Genomic DNA, 20,902 nt, shown 5'->3' with positions numbered 1-20,902 from the left:
AACTGCAGTTTCTGTGCTATGCTGGGGCCTGAAACCTGACATTCTACATACAGATGATCTGTTTGCAGGAAGGAGCTCAATTAAGCAGACACAACTTTTTCTAAAATTTTAGACATAAATGGGAGATTTAAAATAGGTCTGTAATTTGCCAGTTCACTAGGATCTAGTTGTGGGTCTTAATAAGAGGGTTAAAAACCGCCAGCTTACATGGCTTTGGGACGAGACCTAAAGATAACGACGAGTTAATAATATTGAGAAGCGGTTCTTCAGCTACAGGTAACAACTCTTCCAGTAATTTAGTGGGTACAGGATCTAATAAACATCGCTGGTTTAGATATAGTGATTAGTTTATTTAGCTCTTCCTGTTCTATAGTTTCAAAGCACTGCAGTTTATCTTTGGGTGCGTATTAGACGATGTAGAATCTACATTCGCTATTGTATTTCTAATGTTATCTATTTTATCAGTAAACATTTTTTTATTATTGTTGAAAATTGAGTTTTCAGATCTGTTTTTGAGCACATTTTAACAATTTAAGTCCACTTAAAAGAAGAATAAATATTATAGATGCAGTTAAATACATGTACACGATCATGGACCAGCGGCATGCAACAGGTCTTTACAATATTAAGCTTAACACTCAGTTCTTATGGATATAAATAACAGCATCTCCTCCAAGTTGTTGAAGCCCTCTTACAACCGACCTGTGTGTGTGACCTAAACTACCAAATATAAAACAAGTAATTTGCCGATAACCTATTTCTAAAATGGTATTTAGGAGTGATTGGTATTTAATGATTTTAGTCATGAAAGCTTCCTCCATACTAGTCAAAGGTGCATTCAACCTCCAAAACAAACACCTCTCTACACTCCTCATTAATCACAACAACATCTGGTGTGTTAGCAGAGAGATGAAAAAAGATTTCAGTTACTGTTCAGATACTGAAACATGGATGAATTTCCACAAGAATGTGTGGATATTCTTAGTAAAGATGGTAAATAGTTTGATATTTCTTTCACTATCAAATCCACTATTCCTTTGTAAGCATGACAGCTGTTCAGGATATGTGGCAATGTTTCTGTGAAATGTTCTGTAGTGTGATGCAGACAGTGAGGAACCTGAGCTGTAGGAAACCAGATAGAAAGGTTGAGTCTAGTTGGAAGAACTTGTAGTCTGGCTTTTACTGTAAAAATAACAATGTCCTCACTGAGTGCAGTATTCTTGAGAAATGAGTGAGGAACAGAGTGATCAGCAGCACAAGCAAGTTTTCTTTGAAGGTTCAGTCCAGTCCAGTGTTGTTTCTGGTGATAATGGTGTAAATCCATGAGAGTTCGCCAGGCACCTGTAGATGTTAGCAGGGGGATAGATTCACCAAACACAGCTGTTGCTCTGACGTAGATCAGGGGGTCAGTGATGATATCATCTGAGACCCTCACCGTCCCAGAGTCAGACCGAGCCCACTCCAGAGATACTCCTGTTCTTACACACAGGTCATTCAGATCCGGCCAGTCTGACCACACACCCACACCCACACACACAAATACACAAATATTTTGCATAAGTACAGCTTGTAGTGTGCATTGGTCCCATTTTAAACTTAAGACTATTAACATTATGTCATAGGTAGAATTTAAACATTATTTTAAATTCATTTAGATTCTATTTAACATCGATGCATTTGGTATACCCAAAGTGACTTACATTGCATTCAGTGTATACATCTGATCAATTCATGCATTCCCTGGCAATCAAATTCACAACATTAGCATTTATAGCACCATGTTCTACTTTTTGAACTATAGGAATGCTGAAATTCCTGGTTGGACAACCAACCTGTTGAGAAACTAAGGCCTTTGGAGCAGGATATTTTAATAGACTTTTTCTTAATTACAGCATAGCGATTAGTGAGAAATGTGGTGTTTATTCTGGTTAGCCTGTGTATTCATGCATAAAAATTTAATATTGATGAAGCCAGGTTCAAACCGACTCTTTCAATGCATGTTTTCCAATCATCAAGTACAACAAATGCTTTATAAATAAACCAGCATTAAGCGAACTGAAACATTAACTGTACCTGTCAAAAAGTTTAATAGCAGTCATTCAATTAACAGCAAGCACAATTCTCAACATTAGAAATTCACACGTTTTATATTGTAGACACCCACAAACTCTGTTTAATATACATTTAAAGTCAATTTTATTACTCCTTCTTTAACACCAATTTAATAAATAAACCACTTTTGATGGGGTACAACATGCAACATTACAATCTACAACAAAAAGGAGGAAACATTCCTAAATCAACCAACAGATATTCTGTTACAATCACCACACTCAGGTATTTTCCCGTTGTGACAACAGATCCATGATTTCAATAAACTTACTCTAGAGATAATTTACAAGTTCATGTATATTTATCCATTTACATCTATGAGCAACCAGGAACAAAGATGTGATGTCCCTTACACTCAAAATTATCAGGACAATTATGTGGATTTTATATAAAACCCAGTGAGACCACAAAAATTCTGGAGCACGAAATAGAAAATGTGCAAGCAAAGAATTAAAAGTGCACTAAAGCTGAAGATGACAATCAGAACCATTTGAATCTCTCAAAGTAAACAGTCATAAAGTAAAGCAAAACAAAGTGAGAGGAAATGGTGTGTAGGGCCAAAGGAACAAACGGGATATGCCAATGCATTTTCATCCACCTGTGTGAGCAGATGGTTTGATCCGGTCTCTTTATAAATAAATGCTCTGCATCTTCAGAACCAAGCCTTATAGAAGTTTCTTGAATATATTAAACTAAGCTAAGGATGACTACAAGCAAATGAGAAGCAGGTGAGATGTACTGTACAAACAACTGCATATATCGACAGCAGACTGTACAAAATAATTACAAAGGATTTATATGGTGGTCTACTGGTATAACTGTAACTCTTACTTCACTAACTGTTAATATGTCATAAGAGAGATGTTGTATAAATGTTGTGAAATCACAGCTCCAAAACATAAATGGAGGCGGCAATTGGTGAAAAGACATTTTTGAATATTTTCTCAATATATAGTAAGGCCAATCAATAACAGATGCATTTTACCATTTGGCTTCACCATAAACATCCCCTTAACTAATAAAGAAAGTCAGGGGAAAGAGAGAGCAAAATACTTTATTGGGAACGGGGGATTGGGAGATGTACGTGCATGTCTGTCTGACTGGTGTCTCGTAGAACTTGTCTGGTGAACACATTGGTGGCTTTAAGCGCCGGAGGAAGAAAGAATAAAGCATGGCACTGACATGTTCCATTCTTTAATCGAGTAAGTCATTTTTCTCCAAAGGTGATTAAATATACAGCAAACATAAAGGGACTCCAGCTCTCTTTGCTTACTTTCACTGTTTTTAAGGGGGTAGAGTGCGAGTGTGCACGTGTGTAAGAAGACTGAGAGCTAAAGCAGGATACATTAAAAACAGAGAAGACAAGAAGCTGGGAAGAAAGTTCATTTACAAAGGGCAAAAAGCAAAAATGTTGTATTTAATCAGTGCATTTTCTTCTGTCAGGGCATGACTGTCCAGAAACAACATGATCCTGAAAGAAGACAAAAGATTAAGAATTATTTCTCAAATCATTAAACAAAAAAAAAACAAAAAAACATTTTATACATCAACCAATTACCAAGCAATGCTTTATTTTGTTCAGTCTGTGGTGTAAAAAGATGGCATTAGCAATTAAAGAAAAAAATACTTAAGCAAAACATGTTCAGGTTAAAGTGTCTAAATAATTTTTGTTCCCAAATTTTTTTTATTAGTTTGACTGGTAGTCTACTATATTACTGTAAGTATTTTTAGGTACAATATGTCACGGTTTACTTTATTTTGCTATTCTCAAAATTAAAAAATTCATAATCTCACTGGTGTCTGAATAATTTTTAGTTCGACTGTATATACAGGGCTGTCCATTGATGAATTTCTTAGATGTTTAGCATAATTTTTTCTTTCTTCTAGTTAATGTGTTACTTTGGCAGCCTTAGTTTAATCATATTTTCAAATTGAGTTATAAAAAAGTAATTAAAATCTAAAATGATAATTATAAAATTAGATATTTACATAAATATTTTTTCAATAATATCATCAAATAGTATTAATAATAATTATTTATATATTAATAATGAATTAATGACAGATTAAATAATTAACTACTATCAAATTCTCTCTTTAAGCATGCAGTAGAAATAAACACCACCTACTGCTCTATTTCTCTTTGTGGAGAGCTTCAATGAAAGCTTCAAGTTTCTCCTGAATTTCACGAACTTTTTCTGTAAAGAGAAATGCAAATGTGATTAAATCATATACTAATAATGCTGCACAGAATTACCATTTCATCTCCCATGCGCTGAACTTGACGGAATTCACTAGTCTTCTCGAGTTCAAGCTTCTCCTGGGAAAACCCCTAACCTGGCCACATCATTGCGAAGACTCAAATGCATACAGATATTTTTAAGTTTTCCTGCAGATAAAGTATCAAGTTGTGTCAAGTGCCACTGTGGATACATTCTCTGACACTAAAACAGCAGATGGTGGCCAATGACAGTTCAGCACTCAAAGGTGCATGCGGTTGAGGAGCAGATGATGAAGAGGTGGTGTTCTATTGCACCTCATCACCTCCACATGCTACTTCAAAAAAGCATGTCCCCTTCAGGGAGTCATGGAGGAGGAGTGGGAATGGGTGACAACTTTTAACTTTGCGAAAAAGTGCAGCAAAGGTAATGAAAAGGTGTAAAATATGAAATTCAGTTTCATTCTCCATTTACAATTTCTGTTCTTAAATTGGTGAATCCCACATTGAGGTTCAGGTTTATTTTTCCAAAAGTTTTTTTTTTTTAATTAAAATATTAAGTTAAATTAAAATAAGGTTTTGTGAGATCCATTCACAAAAAAATTAATAAAATAAAATACAAATAAAATAAATTCAGATCCAAGATGGCTGATGATAAAATAGACATTCTAAATATAAAAATTCATTCATTCATGATAAAAAAGACATTATAAATATAAAATTCATTCATTCATTAATTCAAAAAAAATAATAATAAATAATAATAATAATAATTGTAAAATAATGTTGCATTGAATTCAATTGAGAGTCGAGTTGAGAACCTGAAGTAATTTCCAAATCGGTCACTTGTGAGTTTCACTGACCAGTTGGCAGCAAGGCAACTCAGTAGGTTTTGGAACAGAGCTCTTATGTATGTTATGTACACACGCAAGACCATTTGTGACCTAATAGTGTGAGAACAAACAATCTAAAGTCTCATATGACAACAGTTTAACTGGGCTTTTGAAGTGGACACTGGGCTACAAGTTTGTGGCTGTAACTAAATACTGTCATCTGAGGCTCGTGCAGCCATTTTAGGTGTATTTGTGGTACGGGGATTCCCCAAACTCCTCAGAGGTGTAGGATGAAAGAAATAAGACAGACTTTGTGGACATCTGACATCTGTAAGGACTGAAATACAATACTATGACCCCCACACAACCGCACACGTGCTCACACGTACAAACTTTCACAAATATCCTGAAGCCTGGAAACACGAGCCTTCAGCACCTTCTGCAGACACACACATACGCAATCTTGTGGCTTAGACTTTGACTATCTTTTTTTTGAGCCTAGGGACATAAAGAGTAATGGTGAAGGTTAGCGAATATAACAGGCATTAGGATTTTTTGGAGAGGGCCTTATGACACGGCAGGTGTGGAGATGAAACTGAAGCCACCCGTGGTCTTTTCTGAAAAGGGCAGGATAGCAGCAAGAAAAGATTCATAAAATGTATTCCATCTGAACAATTTGGGGATACATGATCTTACTTTCTGTCACCGAATAACAGTGACGAATGCATTTATTAAAGATTCACTGATATTTACCAATTAACTGATAAGTGTTAACATGGTATGACTAAATATAATATAAAATAATTATTAAAATTTTATAAAGGATTTATAAATTATACATCACTATTATAAACATTATAAATTATTATATTATAAATAAAAATTTAATACTTAAAGAAAAAGTTAAATAAATTATATCAGAATATAAGAACATAAATATCAAATATCTGCAAACAGCAATTGATTAAAAAAATGTAAAACATAGGCCCCATATACAGCGGATAAAATAAGTATCCAACACGTCACTATTTTTCCCAGTAAATATATTTCTAAATCTGCTGCTTACATGAAATTTTCACCAAATGTCGGTAATAACCCAAGTAATCCATCCATACAAAGAAAACAAATAAGTCAATAAATTGTGTGCTGTCTGCAGCCTTTGTCTGTGCTGATCGTCATTTACAAACACGTCATTAAAATGAAGTGTAACTCCGTGAATACTCAACGAAGAGACATGAGAGAGATATCTATAGAAAGCTTAACATTAAAACTAAACAAGTGCTGCCGAAAACAGATATTCTGTGATAAAGTAATCCATTTGAAAACAATGCGATGTCTGTTTTTCACGTCTCCCTTCACTATATCTTATGTGACCACGCCCCCGCATTGAACGCGCTTTTCAGATTCAAACTGAAGCGCGCGGCTTGAATACGCCCACACAGAAGAAAAAGCAGCGAGACTGTTCAAGTTTTTTATTTTACTGTTTGCTTCGCGATGAGAGGAATAAGACATAATTCACCCCAAACAGATGCTAACGCATAGTTTACCGTGGAGGTATGTGTGGAACAACCAATCAAACCTGACTATGTTAGTTGACCAATCAGAACACAGTATGCTATCGAAAGGTGGGGTTTAAGGAAACTGAATCTTTTGAACAGCTTCGCGTTTGGGGATCTCTGAGTATTGAGGTAATTTTAAAATGATATTTTGACAAAATGACAATGTTTTTTAACCTTGGATGGATTTAAACCTAATGTACAGGACTTATAAACAGTGATAGGAAGCTTAGAATTTTCATCTTACTGGCTCTTTAATACTTATTTAATATCCTTTTTTTTTTTTTGGTAATGACAGCTTCAAGATGCTTCCTGTATGGATAAACCAGTCGCAGGCATTGCTCAGCTGTGATTCTGATCCCATTCTGCTACAGAGTCCTCAAATCTTGAAGGTTATGTGGGCCTCTTTTATGAACTCTGATCTTTAGTTCTTATTTTCTATTAGATTTAAGTCAGTTGATTGGCTGGGCCATTCTAGCAGCTTAATTGTCTTTTTCTTTAACCAATTGAGAGATTTCTTGGCTGTGTTTGGGATCATTGTCTTGCTGAAATGTCCACCCTTGTTTCATCCTCATCATCTTGGTACTGTAGGTGTTGAGATTGAACCAGCTAATATTAATTCACAATGACTAGGGGCAGGATTGCTTTTTCATGTGTTCAATACTTTTACCCTGTGTCATTCCATTCTAATACACATAACTTATTCATTTATTTTTCTTTGTATGTATGGCTTACTTGGGTTGTTACTGACATCAGGTGAAAATTTCAAGTCAACAGCACCTTTAGAAATATATTTACTAAGAAAAATGGTGACGTATTTATATACTGTTGGATATATTTTTGTAACTTTATTAATTAAATTTCTTGCTTACGTTGTTTTGAAACCAGCATAGTAATGGTTGTCCCAATTGTATTAATAAAACTACTTCATAATACACAAATACTAAACATGGTATGAATGAAGAAGTACGTGATGGAAGCTACTATGCTGCATGTGCCAACTGAAAGTCTGGGAAAAGTCTAATTGAAAACGTGTACGTTTACAGCCAATGAAGTTTTAAAGAAGAATGGACAGCTAAGGATGATGTGAACTTGTGTATATGGGCTTAAAGTGTGTGAAAAGACTGTGAGAAACAGATATTTATTTCTGGTCACCATCTGTTTGTTCCACATGGAGGAACGCAGAATGACGGCTAAAAAAAGGCCAAAACAAGACGGTCTTTTCAACGCCTCGGAAATGTGACACAGGAGAGAGAACTGCTCCTTCCCCTGCTTCTGTGAGTCCGAGAACAGTGTCCAAACTCCATTTAGACCCCTGTTTACCTAAGAGATGAGCTTTTGGACACATCCATTCATAGGTCTTCTCTCTTTATCTGGTCATGAATATTCCCATAATCCTTTGGCCCCTGTCCCAGTAGTCTCCTTTTTTGGGAGGTGTGGGGTGGCTTTCTCTCTTTTAGGATTCCTCCTCAATCCCTTCTTTGAAAGGGGCTCTCGCCTGATCTCCACATGAAATGATATCTCTTTCACTCCCACTCTTGCGGGCCTCTAAGCCTCCGGGGCCGGAGCGGCAGAAGGCTGGAGAAAGCACTTAATTGACCTGTAATTAGACTGTGAAACAGTGTGGTCGTGGAGAACAGAAGGATGAGGAAAAAAAGTGAGAGTCAGGGCACGGGATCCCGCCAAGGAGATGGAGCTGCAAGGACCTGAAGAGAAACTCAATCCCTTTTGATATAAATGGTGGCCTTCGGTATTTGCCATTAAGAAGCATGATTGTTAATAGGGAAAATAGTGAAGAAATTAAAAGTGGCAACAGCCTTTTCAGCAGCTCACGTTTCCCACCACGCCTTCCCGGAAACAAGATGACTGAAGACATTCCACAAATCATCGTCGCTTCAAGTGTGAACCTGTGTGATAAGCTTCTCAAGCAGCAAAAAGACAAACAACAAAAAAAGTAGTTGCTGTGGAAAACAAAACGAAGATATTTCTAAAAACATTTAATTTAGTTTTTGCTCATTGAATGAAAGTCAGTGGGGTCAAAGATAATTTTGGGAATGTGAAGGTGAGTAAACAATGACAACATTTTCATTTATGGGTGAACTATCCTATTAATAGAACTTAATGCATCTGAACATTCACACCTGAACACCTATCGGGAAGGGGACAAAAATTATGAATAACCCATGGAAAACAGTGTTTCCACAAATCAGCTCTCCAAGTTATCTCTAAAACATATAGCCACAAGGAGGAGAAGAACCACTGCCGGAGTTCTGATCTTGGGAACCTCAGAGTTCAACATAGGGGTAGCTTCCAGCTTACAACAGGCTTATCTCGGTGTGTGAAATCTTACACACAAGTAGTTAAAGATGAAGTGTATCACTTTTCTGATGTTAAATCACAGCCTGTGATGATTTCTCAGAAATAACTTACATTAGCATGACTGGATGAAAATGGCATTCTTGATGAAAAATTGTCACATATATGCCTTTTATACAAATATGACCAAGCCCTTTTTTCAGCATTTTTACCTTTAGATCCACTTATCTTAGACAACATACCATGATAGATCTATGCTAATTGTCACAATTTGATAATGAAACCACAACGGAAAACATAGCATTACAGATAGGGATGCAAGATAAATTAGCAAAAAAATTAATTCGTCAAAATGGATAAATTAAGTCCATCCCAAAATGTGAATTCTGTCATTATTTACTCAACCTCATGTCATTTCCAAACCTGTATGCAATTTTCTGCAGAACATCAGGAACCAAACAGCACTGAAACCCACAGACTACCACTGAATAGACAAAAATAAATAAATAATAAATTCTCAAAATATCTTATTTTATGTTTCACATAAAAAAAACAAAATCTATATATTAGTTATTGGTCATAATATTAAAATATTTATCATCTGATTGCTATTGTTATGGTTTCATGACGATTTTACAGATTCTACCACTACAGGCTTTTGTAACATACCCATCAGTCAGAAGCTTTGAACAGCATCTGATGGTGCAACTAATGGGTATTTTCTCTTTGCTTTCCCCTTGGGCTGCGTGAGAGACTCCTGCTTATGAGGGCTGTGCAGATAGCATTCTGTCAACCCAGGTCTACGCTGAACTCCTCACCCCCCCCTTCACAGCCTCCCTCCAGCCTGGCCTCCAATAAGCATTTAATTACAGGGCTTTGGCACAGGTAAGACAAGGGGCAAGTCAAGACATGGAACAGCCTGAAAACCGGACAATAGACGGCCGTCCCTCTATTAGCATTTGAGACCAAAAGTTACCCATGCTGTAAAAGAACGATCTCATAACTGCATGTCAGTCAGCATAAAGATCCAACTTTGACCCTGCACTCCAAATTGAAGGTGGCCACAGTTGGACTCAATCCCCCCTATAATTTTTGACAACACTGATAGTCATCTTAAAGTGAGATTTCTTCCAAAATTGAAAATTCTGTCATCAATTACTCACCCTTAAGTTGTGAGTGCCAACCTTTTTCTTAGTGTTGTTTGTCCATGCAATGAAAGTCAATGGGGAACGATGTTATTTTGGACTTCAACTTTCATTAGGACAAAAATAATCAAACTATTCTTCAAAACATCATGTTTTGTGTTCTAAAGAAGAACGCGGTTACACTTTATTTTATATGATACATTACTATATCCTGAGTAATATTATTCAACTATATGTACTTACTATATGGTTAGGGTTAGGATTAGGGTTATTTTAGGGTTACTCACATGTAATTATGCATAATTTATTATTATTATAATAGTAAGTACATGTAACAGGTGACAAGGACACATTAAAATAAAGTGTTACAAAGAAAGCAAGTCATAGAGGGTTTAGAACTGGATTGAGGGAGATTAAATGACAAAATAAAATTTTTGGGGGTGAACTATCCCTTTAACCCCCACTTGTATGGAACCTAATCAGTCTGAATATTACAGAAATGTGTGTGCAGAAATCCATCGAGGCTTTTCATCAGATCCCGATTTAATAAATCATTAGGTGTGGCAACATATTTACTGATGAATGTTGTGCACTCGTTAAGGGTTCAACTTTAGGACTCTGGATTTAAAAGAAAAAACACTTTGTTCCTGCAGTTCACAGAATGCATTAAAGTCATGCCGGGACTGAAATTATAGCTTCAGTAAATCCCTTCTTTTAACTATGAATTGAACAAAGACATGATGAAGCAGCAGCACTATGTCACGCAGTGTCATCGAGACTGGGCCAGAAGGTGAGGCACTACAACAACTGTTCTATTTTTACTCTGCGAGGAAGGATGTATGGTTTTCCTATTACCTCATAAGAGACTATCTGACAAATAGATGTATAGTGCGTTGTGCGAATGCTTTGAAAACAGCCTTGCAGGAAACCGAATGACAACGGGGCTTGATCCTGCCGACCCTAGAGGCACTTTTTGTGACGGCACGAATGGTGAAATGGAAATGCAAGTTCTCTGGTTCATTTCCCACTCATATGACTTTCACTTCCCCAGGTTTGAAGGCAGGGTGACAGTAAAAGGGAGAAGAGGGAAAATACTTCTTTCACTGGGACGACAAGTGTTGAGAGATTTATATGTGGGGAGCAGGACCTTTGAGAGCACTTGGGTGGGGTGACGGGGATGCGGTGGTGGGAGTGGGCGGCCTATTATCAGCTTGCATGGGAAGACTGGGCCTACAAGCCAGCTTCAGGGGTGGAGGGGAATGGGGCTTGCTCCAGCTGTTTTAGAGTTGGGAGCGGTTTCCTCTCGGCCTGAAAGAAAGCCATAATCGTCTTTCTGTCACTGTAGGGCCAGGCCAAAAACATGCTTTTCACATCAGAGCAATGGGGTGCAGGGAATATGGTGGGAGCGTGTGAGAAAGAAGAGGCGAGGGTGAGAAAAGGAAAAACACAGAAGCTGGCTACAGATGAAAGGCAAGTGCATTTAGCTCTCCATAAATTGATGCGTGACATCCTAAAGCGTGCCGTTTTTCGCGAATATAAGTTTACTGGTTAAGTTTTTGCATATGTCTCTGCTGAACTGAACATTCATTTGCATAAATCAATAAAAATAAGTTTTCATGTCAATACAGGGCTCAGCAGTAAGAATGACTCAATGGTTGCCAGCTGAAGGGATCACAACAATTGTTCTTTATGGAGTTAAATTATAGCTGTATGACTCTGTACTGCTGTGAGTTCAGAATAATAACGTTTATTTAAAAAAACAGGGTCAAAAAATATTATTAAGTAAAAATATTAGTAAATAAATAAACAAATAATTAAAAGTTATTCGGGACCAGACAATTGGCTATTTTCACATTTTTAACAGGATTATTGTTAACTAAACCTAAAACCAAAACCATAAATTACTTGAAGTAAAATAAACATTAACTTAAATAAAGTAAAATATAAAAACTGAATTATCATTTTTGTTTAGTTTAAGTCGAAGTAGTAAAATAACTAAAACTAAACAAACTTAAACCTTAATAAATAAATAAAATACTTTGACATATTTTTTTTTAAATACAAAAATTAATTCAACTAAAATAAAAATTAAAATAGAAAATAAAAAAATAAAACCCAATTCAAAACCCAGTGATAATAGTAAAATAACACTTGTTCTTAACATATAGATGATTATTTCTATAGATCTTTGACGAAACGTTCAACAGTCCATCTAGTTGTGCAACATCACGAAGTGTGAGACACAATCACAGGATCAACAGTTCACACCTGAGCTGCGCCATATGCACCATAACTTTCATCCTTCAAGCTCTACATAAGCCCATAAAATGCCAAAACATACAGTCAAGGGAATGATTAGACAGAGGACAAAGCAAGTGAGAGAGAAAGACGCTGTAAGGAGGTGGTACACCAGCTTCTGTGGTGACCTAACGCCTGATGCAAACACAGTTAAACCCTGTGTATACAGAGCTCGGGGCAGCAACAGTACATCACTACGCAAGGAGGAAACGGAGGAGCGGTTTTCATTGAATACTAAAACTGGTTTCCACGTCATCCTGTCACAAGGGAGACAAAATGATGCAAAGGTGATGAGGGGGAGTGTGAGACTGAACATAAGAGCATTTCTTAAAGGGTCTTAATCAAATCTAATCATAAAATCTGTAAATACAAAGCCTTACCTCCAATGATGTGGAGTTTCTGATTTTGTCAGAATCAAGTGTTTTTAATTGCCCATACAAATTCATGATCTAATGTATGCATAGCCCTGTCGTTGCTAGACCAATTTAAAATCCACCGTCTCAGTTATTCTCAAATAAAACCCCGCCAAAAAATGTATTTCAATTATGAAAGTAAAAATAAATCAAAATAAATCTAATTGGAAAAAAAAGTAATGGATTCCAATTATACAAAAACACAAAAATCAAGTAATGGTTAATAAAATAGCTCATATAATCTTAATGAGTTTACAATATAAACTAAAACTTCACTATTACTTCAACTGCTTGTGCACATGCTGTAGACATGTATTGCTGCTGCAGGGATGCAAGTTTGAAGCCAGCCTATTTTTGCCCTGATTCTCTCTCCCTTCTCAACACAATATTGTCCTATCACCCCATATAAAAAGCTAGAGTAATGCTCAAAATGTGGAAAAACAACCCTTCAGTTGCCATGTCTCATAGGCATTTTTTTTTTTGTGCTTGAGGGCCTTTAAAAAGCCAAAAAATAAGTACCTAAAGAATAATTACTCTGGCTGTTTAGACATAAATTTTCCAACATAAAAAAAAAAAAGAAACTAAATGCCAAGTCTATGACTGTCATACAGCTTGACAAGAGGGGGAGCCACATACACCCTACCCTGAATTGCTGTAATTGAATTTAGTCTATTAGGTAAATCAAAGGTTCACAAAGCCGTCCTGACGCAGCTCCAGCTGCATATTAGCAATTTAGGCAGAGTTCCAGCTGAGGCACAGTGCCATACAGCTGCCCTGGCACAGCGTACGCACACACGACACATCACCCACAGGCAGCAGCCACAGTAACAAGCCTGAATGCAGCCATCTTGCACATCTAATCCCACGCATTCCCTCTCTCTCCCTCTTTCTCTTTCTCTCTCACGCTCACAAAGACACACACACACACATGCACAATCCCCAAGTGTGAAACCAGAGCAGCTCACTGCCTGTCTGCCTGCAAGTAAGGGCAAATCGCTCTTAACACCAGACTTTGCCCCAAGGGGTAAATTTTTTTCTCTTTGTTAAGGGAAGTGCCCCTGTCCCCTCCCCTAGCTCCTCATCTTCAAACAGACAGACAGGTGAGGCCAGGGTCAGCGGCTCAGCTCCCTGCACCTGTGGGAGTAATAGCCCATCACGGCCTCATATGAGCCGGACTCAACCCCTGGCTCAGCCCCAGGTTCCATGAGCCCGTCAATACATCTCTCGCTTTATGAAGGGGGCTGTCAGTTTTTCCAATCCGTAAAAAAACAAAAAGGCAAACAAGGAGAGAGACGGGAAGCGTGTAACAACAGCTCATAGGTGATTTAAAGATCACGGAGCTTGAAAACCCCCTGCTTCCTAACCCCTCCCATCCGCTGCTGGATTCTGGAATCTTTTCCTGTTGGGTCTTGTAAGGTGGGCGACATGGAAAAGATGCGGCTTCAAGACATATTCCCAAAATAAATCGTTCACTTTCCAACTTCTAAAATCACCATCCAGTGGAATATAACGAATCAAAAAGATCCAATTTTGCAAAACTCAGTATAGTTCAAGATTGGATCTACCAAAGCGTCATCAAAGTGAAGTGAAGCACAACGCTCAGAGTGCTTCGTAAAGAGTAATGAGCTTCATTGAACTGTAAAAACCTCAAGAAGCTCTCCAGAAGTCAGACGTCTGTTAGGCACTTGTCATAACTGCTGGTCAGAAAGTGATGGATGGAACTTTAGCAAGAGCCAACTGAGAGAGTATGCTAGGGTCATTAAAGCTCTGGAAAATTTAGATTTTTTTTTTTTATATGACAATGTGATTTCTGGGAAGGTGAGAAATGAAAGCTTGTGCTTATTTTAGGTTTTAGATTATCTAAAACAGGTTTCAAGGGATGCCATACAAGAACCATTTTTTGGGACTCCCAAAGAAATTTTCAGTGAACAGTTCTTCGAAGAAGCATTTTTAAGTGTGAAGAACATTCAAATAATTGAAATAGACTTTTTCCCCCATAAAGAGCGTTACGAGTAATGGAAAAGTACCACTGAGGTTTAAGGTTCTTCATAGAAACATAGATGCCAGTAAAAAGAGAGTTTGAATCAGCTTGCAAGGTGATAGCAAAAAAAAAAAAAAAAAAAAACTTTCAGAGTAACATACTGGTGCTTGAAACCAGGCCAGATTGAAAACCTCACTGTTTAAATGCTTTAAGAATTTAAGAGGTGAGCATGGTGGAAATGTGATCATTTGTTCTCTCTGAGAGGCACCCGGGACAGTGCATAAAAAGTACATCCAGGAACCCTGGGAACATGATGCCACCTCACGCAGGAAAGGCAGCAAGGCCAGACAGGCCCACAAATTCTTTCCTGCTATTTTTAAAGAAATTGGACATAGCCAGGATTCTGTCCAAACTCATGTTCTTTGCATATCCCAGGATATGTCAGAAACTGCTGCCCCCCACCCCAAAAAAAGTGGCAAAACCGTTAGTAAAACATCACACTGCATAAATTGTGTATACACACAGACAATGTAGTATGCTTACACTAAACACATTTGCAAATCTCTTGCCTGACAACTTCAATTATGCTTTTTATTTATCCCATGTACATACAAATTTACAGTATACGGTGTAAGAAAATGGAAAAACTATATGTGACACTACAAATAATGATTAAGCCATTATGACTCCTGTAACCCAATGCCAAACAGAAAAGCTAAAATAGCCAAATAGTCATTTTCTATTCATTAACTGAAAGCAAAACGGACAACAATGATGTGGCGAAAACAGCTGGGTCTGATATTGTTTAATAAATAAGAACGTTTCTGCTTCAATTCAAAATTTAAAAAAACTTGGTAGTGCATTTAGAACGATGCTTAATGTGTATATATTCACACAATTCAACTGCTAGGTCTGTCTAGGCATGTCAATAGCTTAAATCAATAAATTATGATTTCATGTTTGTTAAATCCCTGTTAATGGTGTCTTTAACTTTAAAAATACTTTAAGTATTATTGTCACTTTTTTATCAAATTTTGTTTTAGGGCAAAAGTTTAGGAAATCTGCTAATGGCATTCATGCCATGTAACATTAAATTAATCTCAAAAGTGACGACTTTGCCAACCATTACTGTAAGTAAAAAAAAAAAAAAAAAAAAACACAATTGTTTGTCATATCATGGCAACCATTATTAACAATCCAAGACCTGTCACCACAGCCCACTCTCACTCATAAGACTGACTGCACGTTAATAGAGTGACCAGTGTGTTCTGTGCAGTGGCAACCGCTAGGGCACTGATGCATGCATGCATGCCCAGGCTTGCTTTTATTAGCATAACAGCCACTTCTTGGGAGGTCATGCTTGTGTTTTCCCTAAGTGCTGGTTGTCCACCAGGCAACGTCATGCTTTACAGCACAGGAATCCACTCTAAGGGTTACCCAACGCCAAACACCAGGCTTAAAAAGTGGAGGGGCGGACATCTAAGACTAGTGGACATGCTCACGGGACCCAACATCCTGGTCTTTATACAGTATTCAGGCAGACACAAAAGCAGTCAAAACAGATGAAGCACTTCTAATTGGTTAAAATCTGGTCAAACTCTGTCCTAAAAGATTGTGCCCTAAAGACTTAAGACCCGTTTACACCAAGAATTATAAAGATAACTAAAACAATAACTACATTAGAATCCACTCCAATGCACAATACTATTGTTTATAATAAGCACAAGCTACTGTTTATGTGGATTCTGTTTTGCTGTCAATGTATATCATTCATTATCTTGATTACAACCGTATCATTTCTCTGTGCCATTAACATTGCGGTTATGGTGAGGACTTTCCTATTCTCATAGCACTAAAAATGATTATCAGAATTGTATTATTAAAGTCTGTTACAATCCTTGGTGCGAACAGGCCTTTAAACAGGCAGAATATATCAAACATCTGTGTGAATATGTCTTCAGTCATGCTTTTTCCAGTCCACTGCAAAGACACTTAAGCAAGTCAACCTGTTCAAAAAGAGACCGTAAGCATTTAGAGAGGCCTCTTATATACGCAAACAAATTCTTCTTGCTAAAGGCAGAGAGGCTTTCTATGAGAAGACATTGTATAGGCAGATTGACCATTGTGTCTAAGCACACACTAACCTGGGCGGCAGTGCCATTACCGCACTCTCTGTTTTCACAGTAATGACAGAACGTGTGTGCGAGTCGTGTGTCTGCACCAGATCAAGTCTGAGCATGTCAGTCGTGCCTCCACAAATTGCTGCTTTAATCAACAGATTGTTTAACAGTAACCAGGGCTGAAGACATGACAGACAGCAGACTGTGTGCAGCCAGGAGCTCTCTCACACTGTGAAGGGCAATTAAGGGTTCAAGCCTCAACAGAGGAAGGAACAAAAAAAAAAAAGAGAGAGAGAGAGTGCGAGAGTGAAGAGAGTGTGGAAAGCTCTCTGTATCCTATTCAGAAGTATTATTACTTAAATTGAATAAGAAGGCACAACAGGAAAAGCACTGGAAGCAGCAGAATTCCAACCGCAGACGGCTGGCACTTAAGTACAAATGGGTTAGGCCCTTTAAAAAAAAATAATAATTTAGAAATCAAATGTGAGGAAATGCTTAAAAAAGGTGATTTGATTAACCATTCAAACTCAGTGTATGACAATCAGGTTTTTTTTTACATAAATGATAAAAATCAATGAGCTGAACCGTTGAACTAAAAAAATCTAATAAAAAAAATACACATCCAAAGTAAAAAAAAATAAAAATAAAAAAAATAAAAAAAATATTTATTTTTATAAACATGACATAAAAAATGGAAATGTAAAGCTGGATTGAAATGTGTTAATTGAATAAATGATCTATTGTAGATAACAAGCAAGTAATCAGGTGCAAAACAACACTGCCCTCTGATGGTCGCCCTGCCTTGCTACTGTTTCACAGGAAAAATCAGGAAGAAGCATGATGGACTTACTGAGGTCTTCTGCCAACTGAACCCTCCTGCCTGTGATCAGCTGGACTTTCTTCTCAGTATCCTCTCCAAAGTCCTCTAATACTTCTTTAACGTTCTTCTCTAAGCGCCGCACTGTAAAACAACAACAACAACAACAACAAACTTTTGTGTTGTTTGAACGTAGAACGTAATGATGCCAGTTAGTCTCAGTCACAGTTTCCTCCCACTGAAGCCGGTATAATTTGTAATAACAGATGATTTAGTAAGTAACCAGAACTGACGACATTTTTGCAGGAAAGCTTGTTTGGTAATGAGAACCCACAGACATACCCTCTTTATTAGTGAGCTGTTGTCTAAGAGTATTGGCTGTGATGGCCAACATCCTCTGGATCCTCCAGAACAGAACCACATCATTGCACTCAAGCTGGAACACAGAGAAATAAGTCAAACCATTAGCTAAAAAGAACTTTTTAACATGACCTAACACAAAAATAAACAGCTATTACATTCTTTGGCAAAAAGATTATACTATATAAAAAGAATGCAAATGAGTTTTCTTTAGTTACAGAATGTTATGTTTATATTTTGGTTATGTTTATTATCTGGTTTGCCTTTATTAAAGCTGCAGTAGGGAACTTTTGTAAAAATATATTTTTTTTACATATTTGTTAAACCTGTCATTATGTCCTGACAGTAGATTATGAGACAGATAATCTGTGAAAAAAATCAAGCTCCTCTGGCTCCTCCCAGTGGTCCTATTGCCATTTGCAGAAAGCCATCCGCTTCCGGTAAAAAACAACCAATCAGAGCTGCGGTCCGTAACTTTGTTTGTGTTCAAATTCAAAATGTAGAAAAATGAACATAAAAAGCGAGTACACCATGAATCCATTTTCCAAACCGTGTTTTTAGCTTGTCCTGAATCACTAGGGTGCACCTATAATAAGTGTTTATATTCGGACTATTTTAGATTGCTTCGGGGGTACCGCGGCGGAGTAACCCAGTACCTTTGTGATTCTTCATAGACATAAACAGAGAGAAGTAGCTCCGGCTACGATGTTCTTCCGCAAGACGCAAGCAGTTCTGTTCATTAACCGCTAGAGCGTCAAAAGTTCCCTACTGCAGCTTTAATAAATTCCCTGTTAATAAAGTATTGAAAATGGACACCAATGGCAGTCATTCCACAGCTGAGATTTAAGAATATTTAAACGTTACATAGCATTACATTTATTTTACTTATTCATTTTAGTTTTGTTTTTTTTCTTTAAAATTTTAAATTGTATTTTTTTTTCTCCAAACAAAATCATATTCAATTAAATAAAATATATGTATTCCCATAAAGCTTATAATTATTCCCAAAAGTTATCATTTTGGAAGATCATTATTTTTTAGTAAATTTGACTAAAAAGGCTTCTCCTTTACCTCAGAGTCTACAAAGTGCCTCTGGTAGTAGTAGAAACCTCGCCGGCAGAGGTTGCAATGTAATAACGCTTTCTGCAGGAAATGACGTCGATAGAGTTGGTGCCAAGTGTCCTTGATCTACGGAAAGATTAAATTTAGTGAAAAAAATAAAATCTGATGTGCATATAGTTATGTTAGATATTCTCTCCAAGCGTCTCACTTACAAGTACGGGGTCCACTTCCACTCCTCGGCCCTCCAGGTTTTTGCGCACTGTAGTGACCTCATCATTGGCCAGGTAGGCTGTGTGATCCTCATGCAGCTTCAACAGATGCTCCAGCTCATTTTTAGTCTCATTACGGATATGCTAGAGATAGGGAACAATATAATGTAGCCTTTCTTATCACTAGCACCTGCATGTAGTAATACCACAAACTCTAGTAATACTAAAAAGAAATTAAATGTATAGTGTTGTCTGTTCAACCTGCTCTGGTGTTCGATTTGTCCAGCTCATCCACCTCTGCTTCCAGTCTGGCCCCACCATATCTGCTATTACTGAGTCAGCTGCAACACAGGAAGATGAGTCACACACTCCATAGACTGTCAGACGAGAAAGGGCTTTATGAGAGATAGACATACTGTCTTTAAGGCGAGACTGCAATGTTTCCTCCATGAACTGAATAGCGGCATCCCACTGGGACTTGTCTGTGATAGAACGATCCTCCAGAGCGTTGTGTTGAATCACTCTCTAAACCGCACATACATAAGTAACATTTAACCAACAACACTGAAGAAACCCCTGTGTGCTGCATTTTTAAAATAATCTACATTTTCTGGTAATTCTATATGTTATATTTACCAAGCTGTCCATGGCTCTTTCATTCCACTTGTGTCGTTTGATGCTTTCATCCTTGACAGCTTCCTTCAGCTTCTCAAAGATGTCATCCTGGTCTTTCTCTTTGTATTCTGCCATAAAGCGGGCAAACTCCTCTTGCAATGTCTCCCAAGCAACCTGAGTAGCAAAGAAAAGAAGACTGATTTAAAAACTGGATAAGAGAAATATTTTTACCCGCTACATTTACTTACAATTATAATAATTAATTATGCATTACATGCAAGTAACCCTAAGCCAAACCCTAATCCTAACCATACAGTAAGTACAACTGAAAATGCTAGTTTCCACACAAAGTATTAAGCAGCCCAGCTGGAATTGTTGAAGAATGTACTGGAGTAAAGGCTGTTGAAAATTCAGCTTTCCATTTTATGAATGGATTACATTTTATATATTAATATGCTTTTTATGAATATTTTAAATAGTCATTATTTTTATATAATATAATATAATATAATATAATATAATATAATATAATATAATATACTTTTTTTACCTGACTATTTGACAAATTTAACTACTAACTATGAGCACAAAGAAATAGCAGTGGTTCATCAGTGTTCATTACCTCCAGTGCTTTATGAGGAAGTTGTTTGTCAGTCCATTGCTTAAGTTTGATGTCTACAGTGGTGTTGAATGTGCCCGAGTTGGTGGTCTGAGCGGCGGGCAGGTAGATGTTCTCAATAACGTGTGTCGAGACCCTTTCCCAAAGCTTCTTCTGTAAGATGGACTCCCTAAAATGACATTAAATGATGTTTGCTAATTCTTAAAATATACATGACCAAGCTGCTAT

At 37.1% G+C, this 20,902-nt stretch overlaps 1 protein-coding gene across 5 annotated transcripts in view; it reads right to left on the bottom strand.

Moving 5' to 3' along the window:
* Positions 1 to 2,070: 2,070 nt before the first annotated feature.
* The window catches only part of LOC127959744 (dynamin-like 120 kDa protein, mitochondrial), a 42,160-nt gene continuing 23,328 nt past the window's right edge, over positions 2,071 to 20,902 (bottom strand). For all 5 annotated transcript variants that reach the window (XM_052559102.1, XM_052559104.1, XM_052559103.1 and 2 more), the window contains 10 exons: positions 20,678 to 20,843; positions 20,077 to 20,229; positions 19,857 to 19,965; positions 19,702 to 19,781; positions 19,444 to 19,584; positions 19,241 to 19,357; positions 18,152 to 18,245; positions 17,843 to 17,953; positions 4,242 to 4,310; positions 2,071 to 3,583 (listed from right to left, as the gene is read on the bottom strand). In XM_052559102.1, the coding sequence (XP_052415062.1) occupies positions 4,246 to 4,310; positions 17,843 to 17,953; positions 18,152 to 18,245; positions 19,241 to 19,357; positions 19,444 to 19,584; positions 19,702 to 19,781; positions 19,857 to 19,965; positions 20,077 to 20,229; positions 20,678 to 20,843 (1,036 nt within the window). In that variant the 3' untranslated portion in view covers positions 2,071 to 3,583; positions 4,242 to 4,245. The remainder of the gene's footprint in view (positions 3,584 to 4,241; positions 4,311 to 17,842; positions 17,954 to 18,151; positions 18,246 to 19,240; positions 19,358 to 19,443; positions 19,585 to 19,701; positions 19,782 to 19,856; positions 19,966 to 20,076; positions 20,230 to 20,677; positions 20,844 to 20,902) is intronic.

Source organism: Carassius gibelio, chromosome B6, assembly GCF_023724105.1.
Source record: "Carassius gibelio isolate Cgi1373 ecotype wild population from Czech Republic chromosome B6, carGib1.2-hapl.c, whole genome shotgun sequence".
Lineage (NCBI taxonomy): Eukaryota > Metazoa > Chordata > Actinopteri > Cypriniformes > Cyprinidae > Carassius > Carassius gibelio.
The sequence above is the reverse complement of the archived record's forward strand: the minus strand, read 5'-3'. Positions and strand labels throughout refer to the sequence as shown.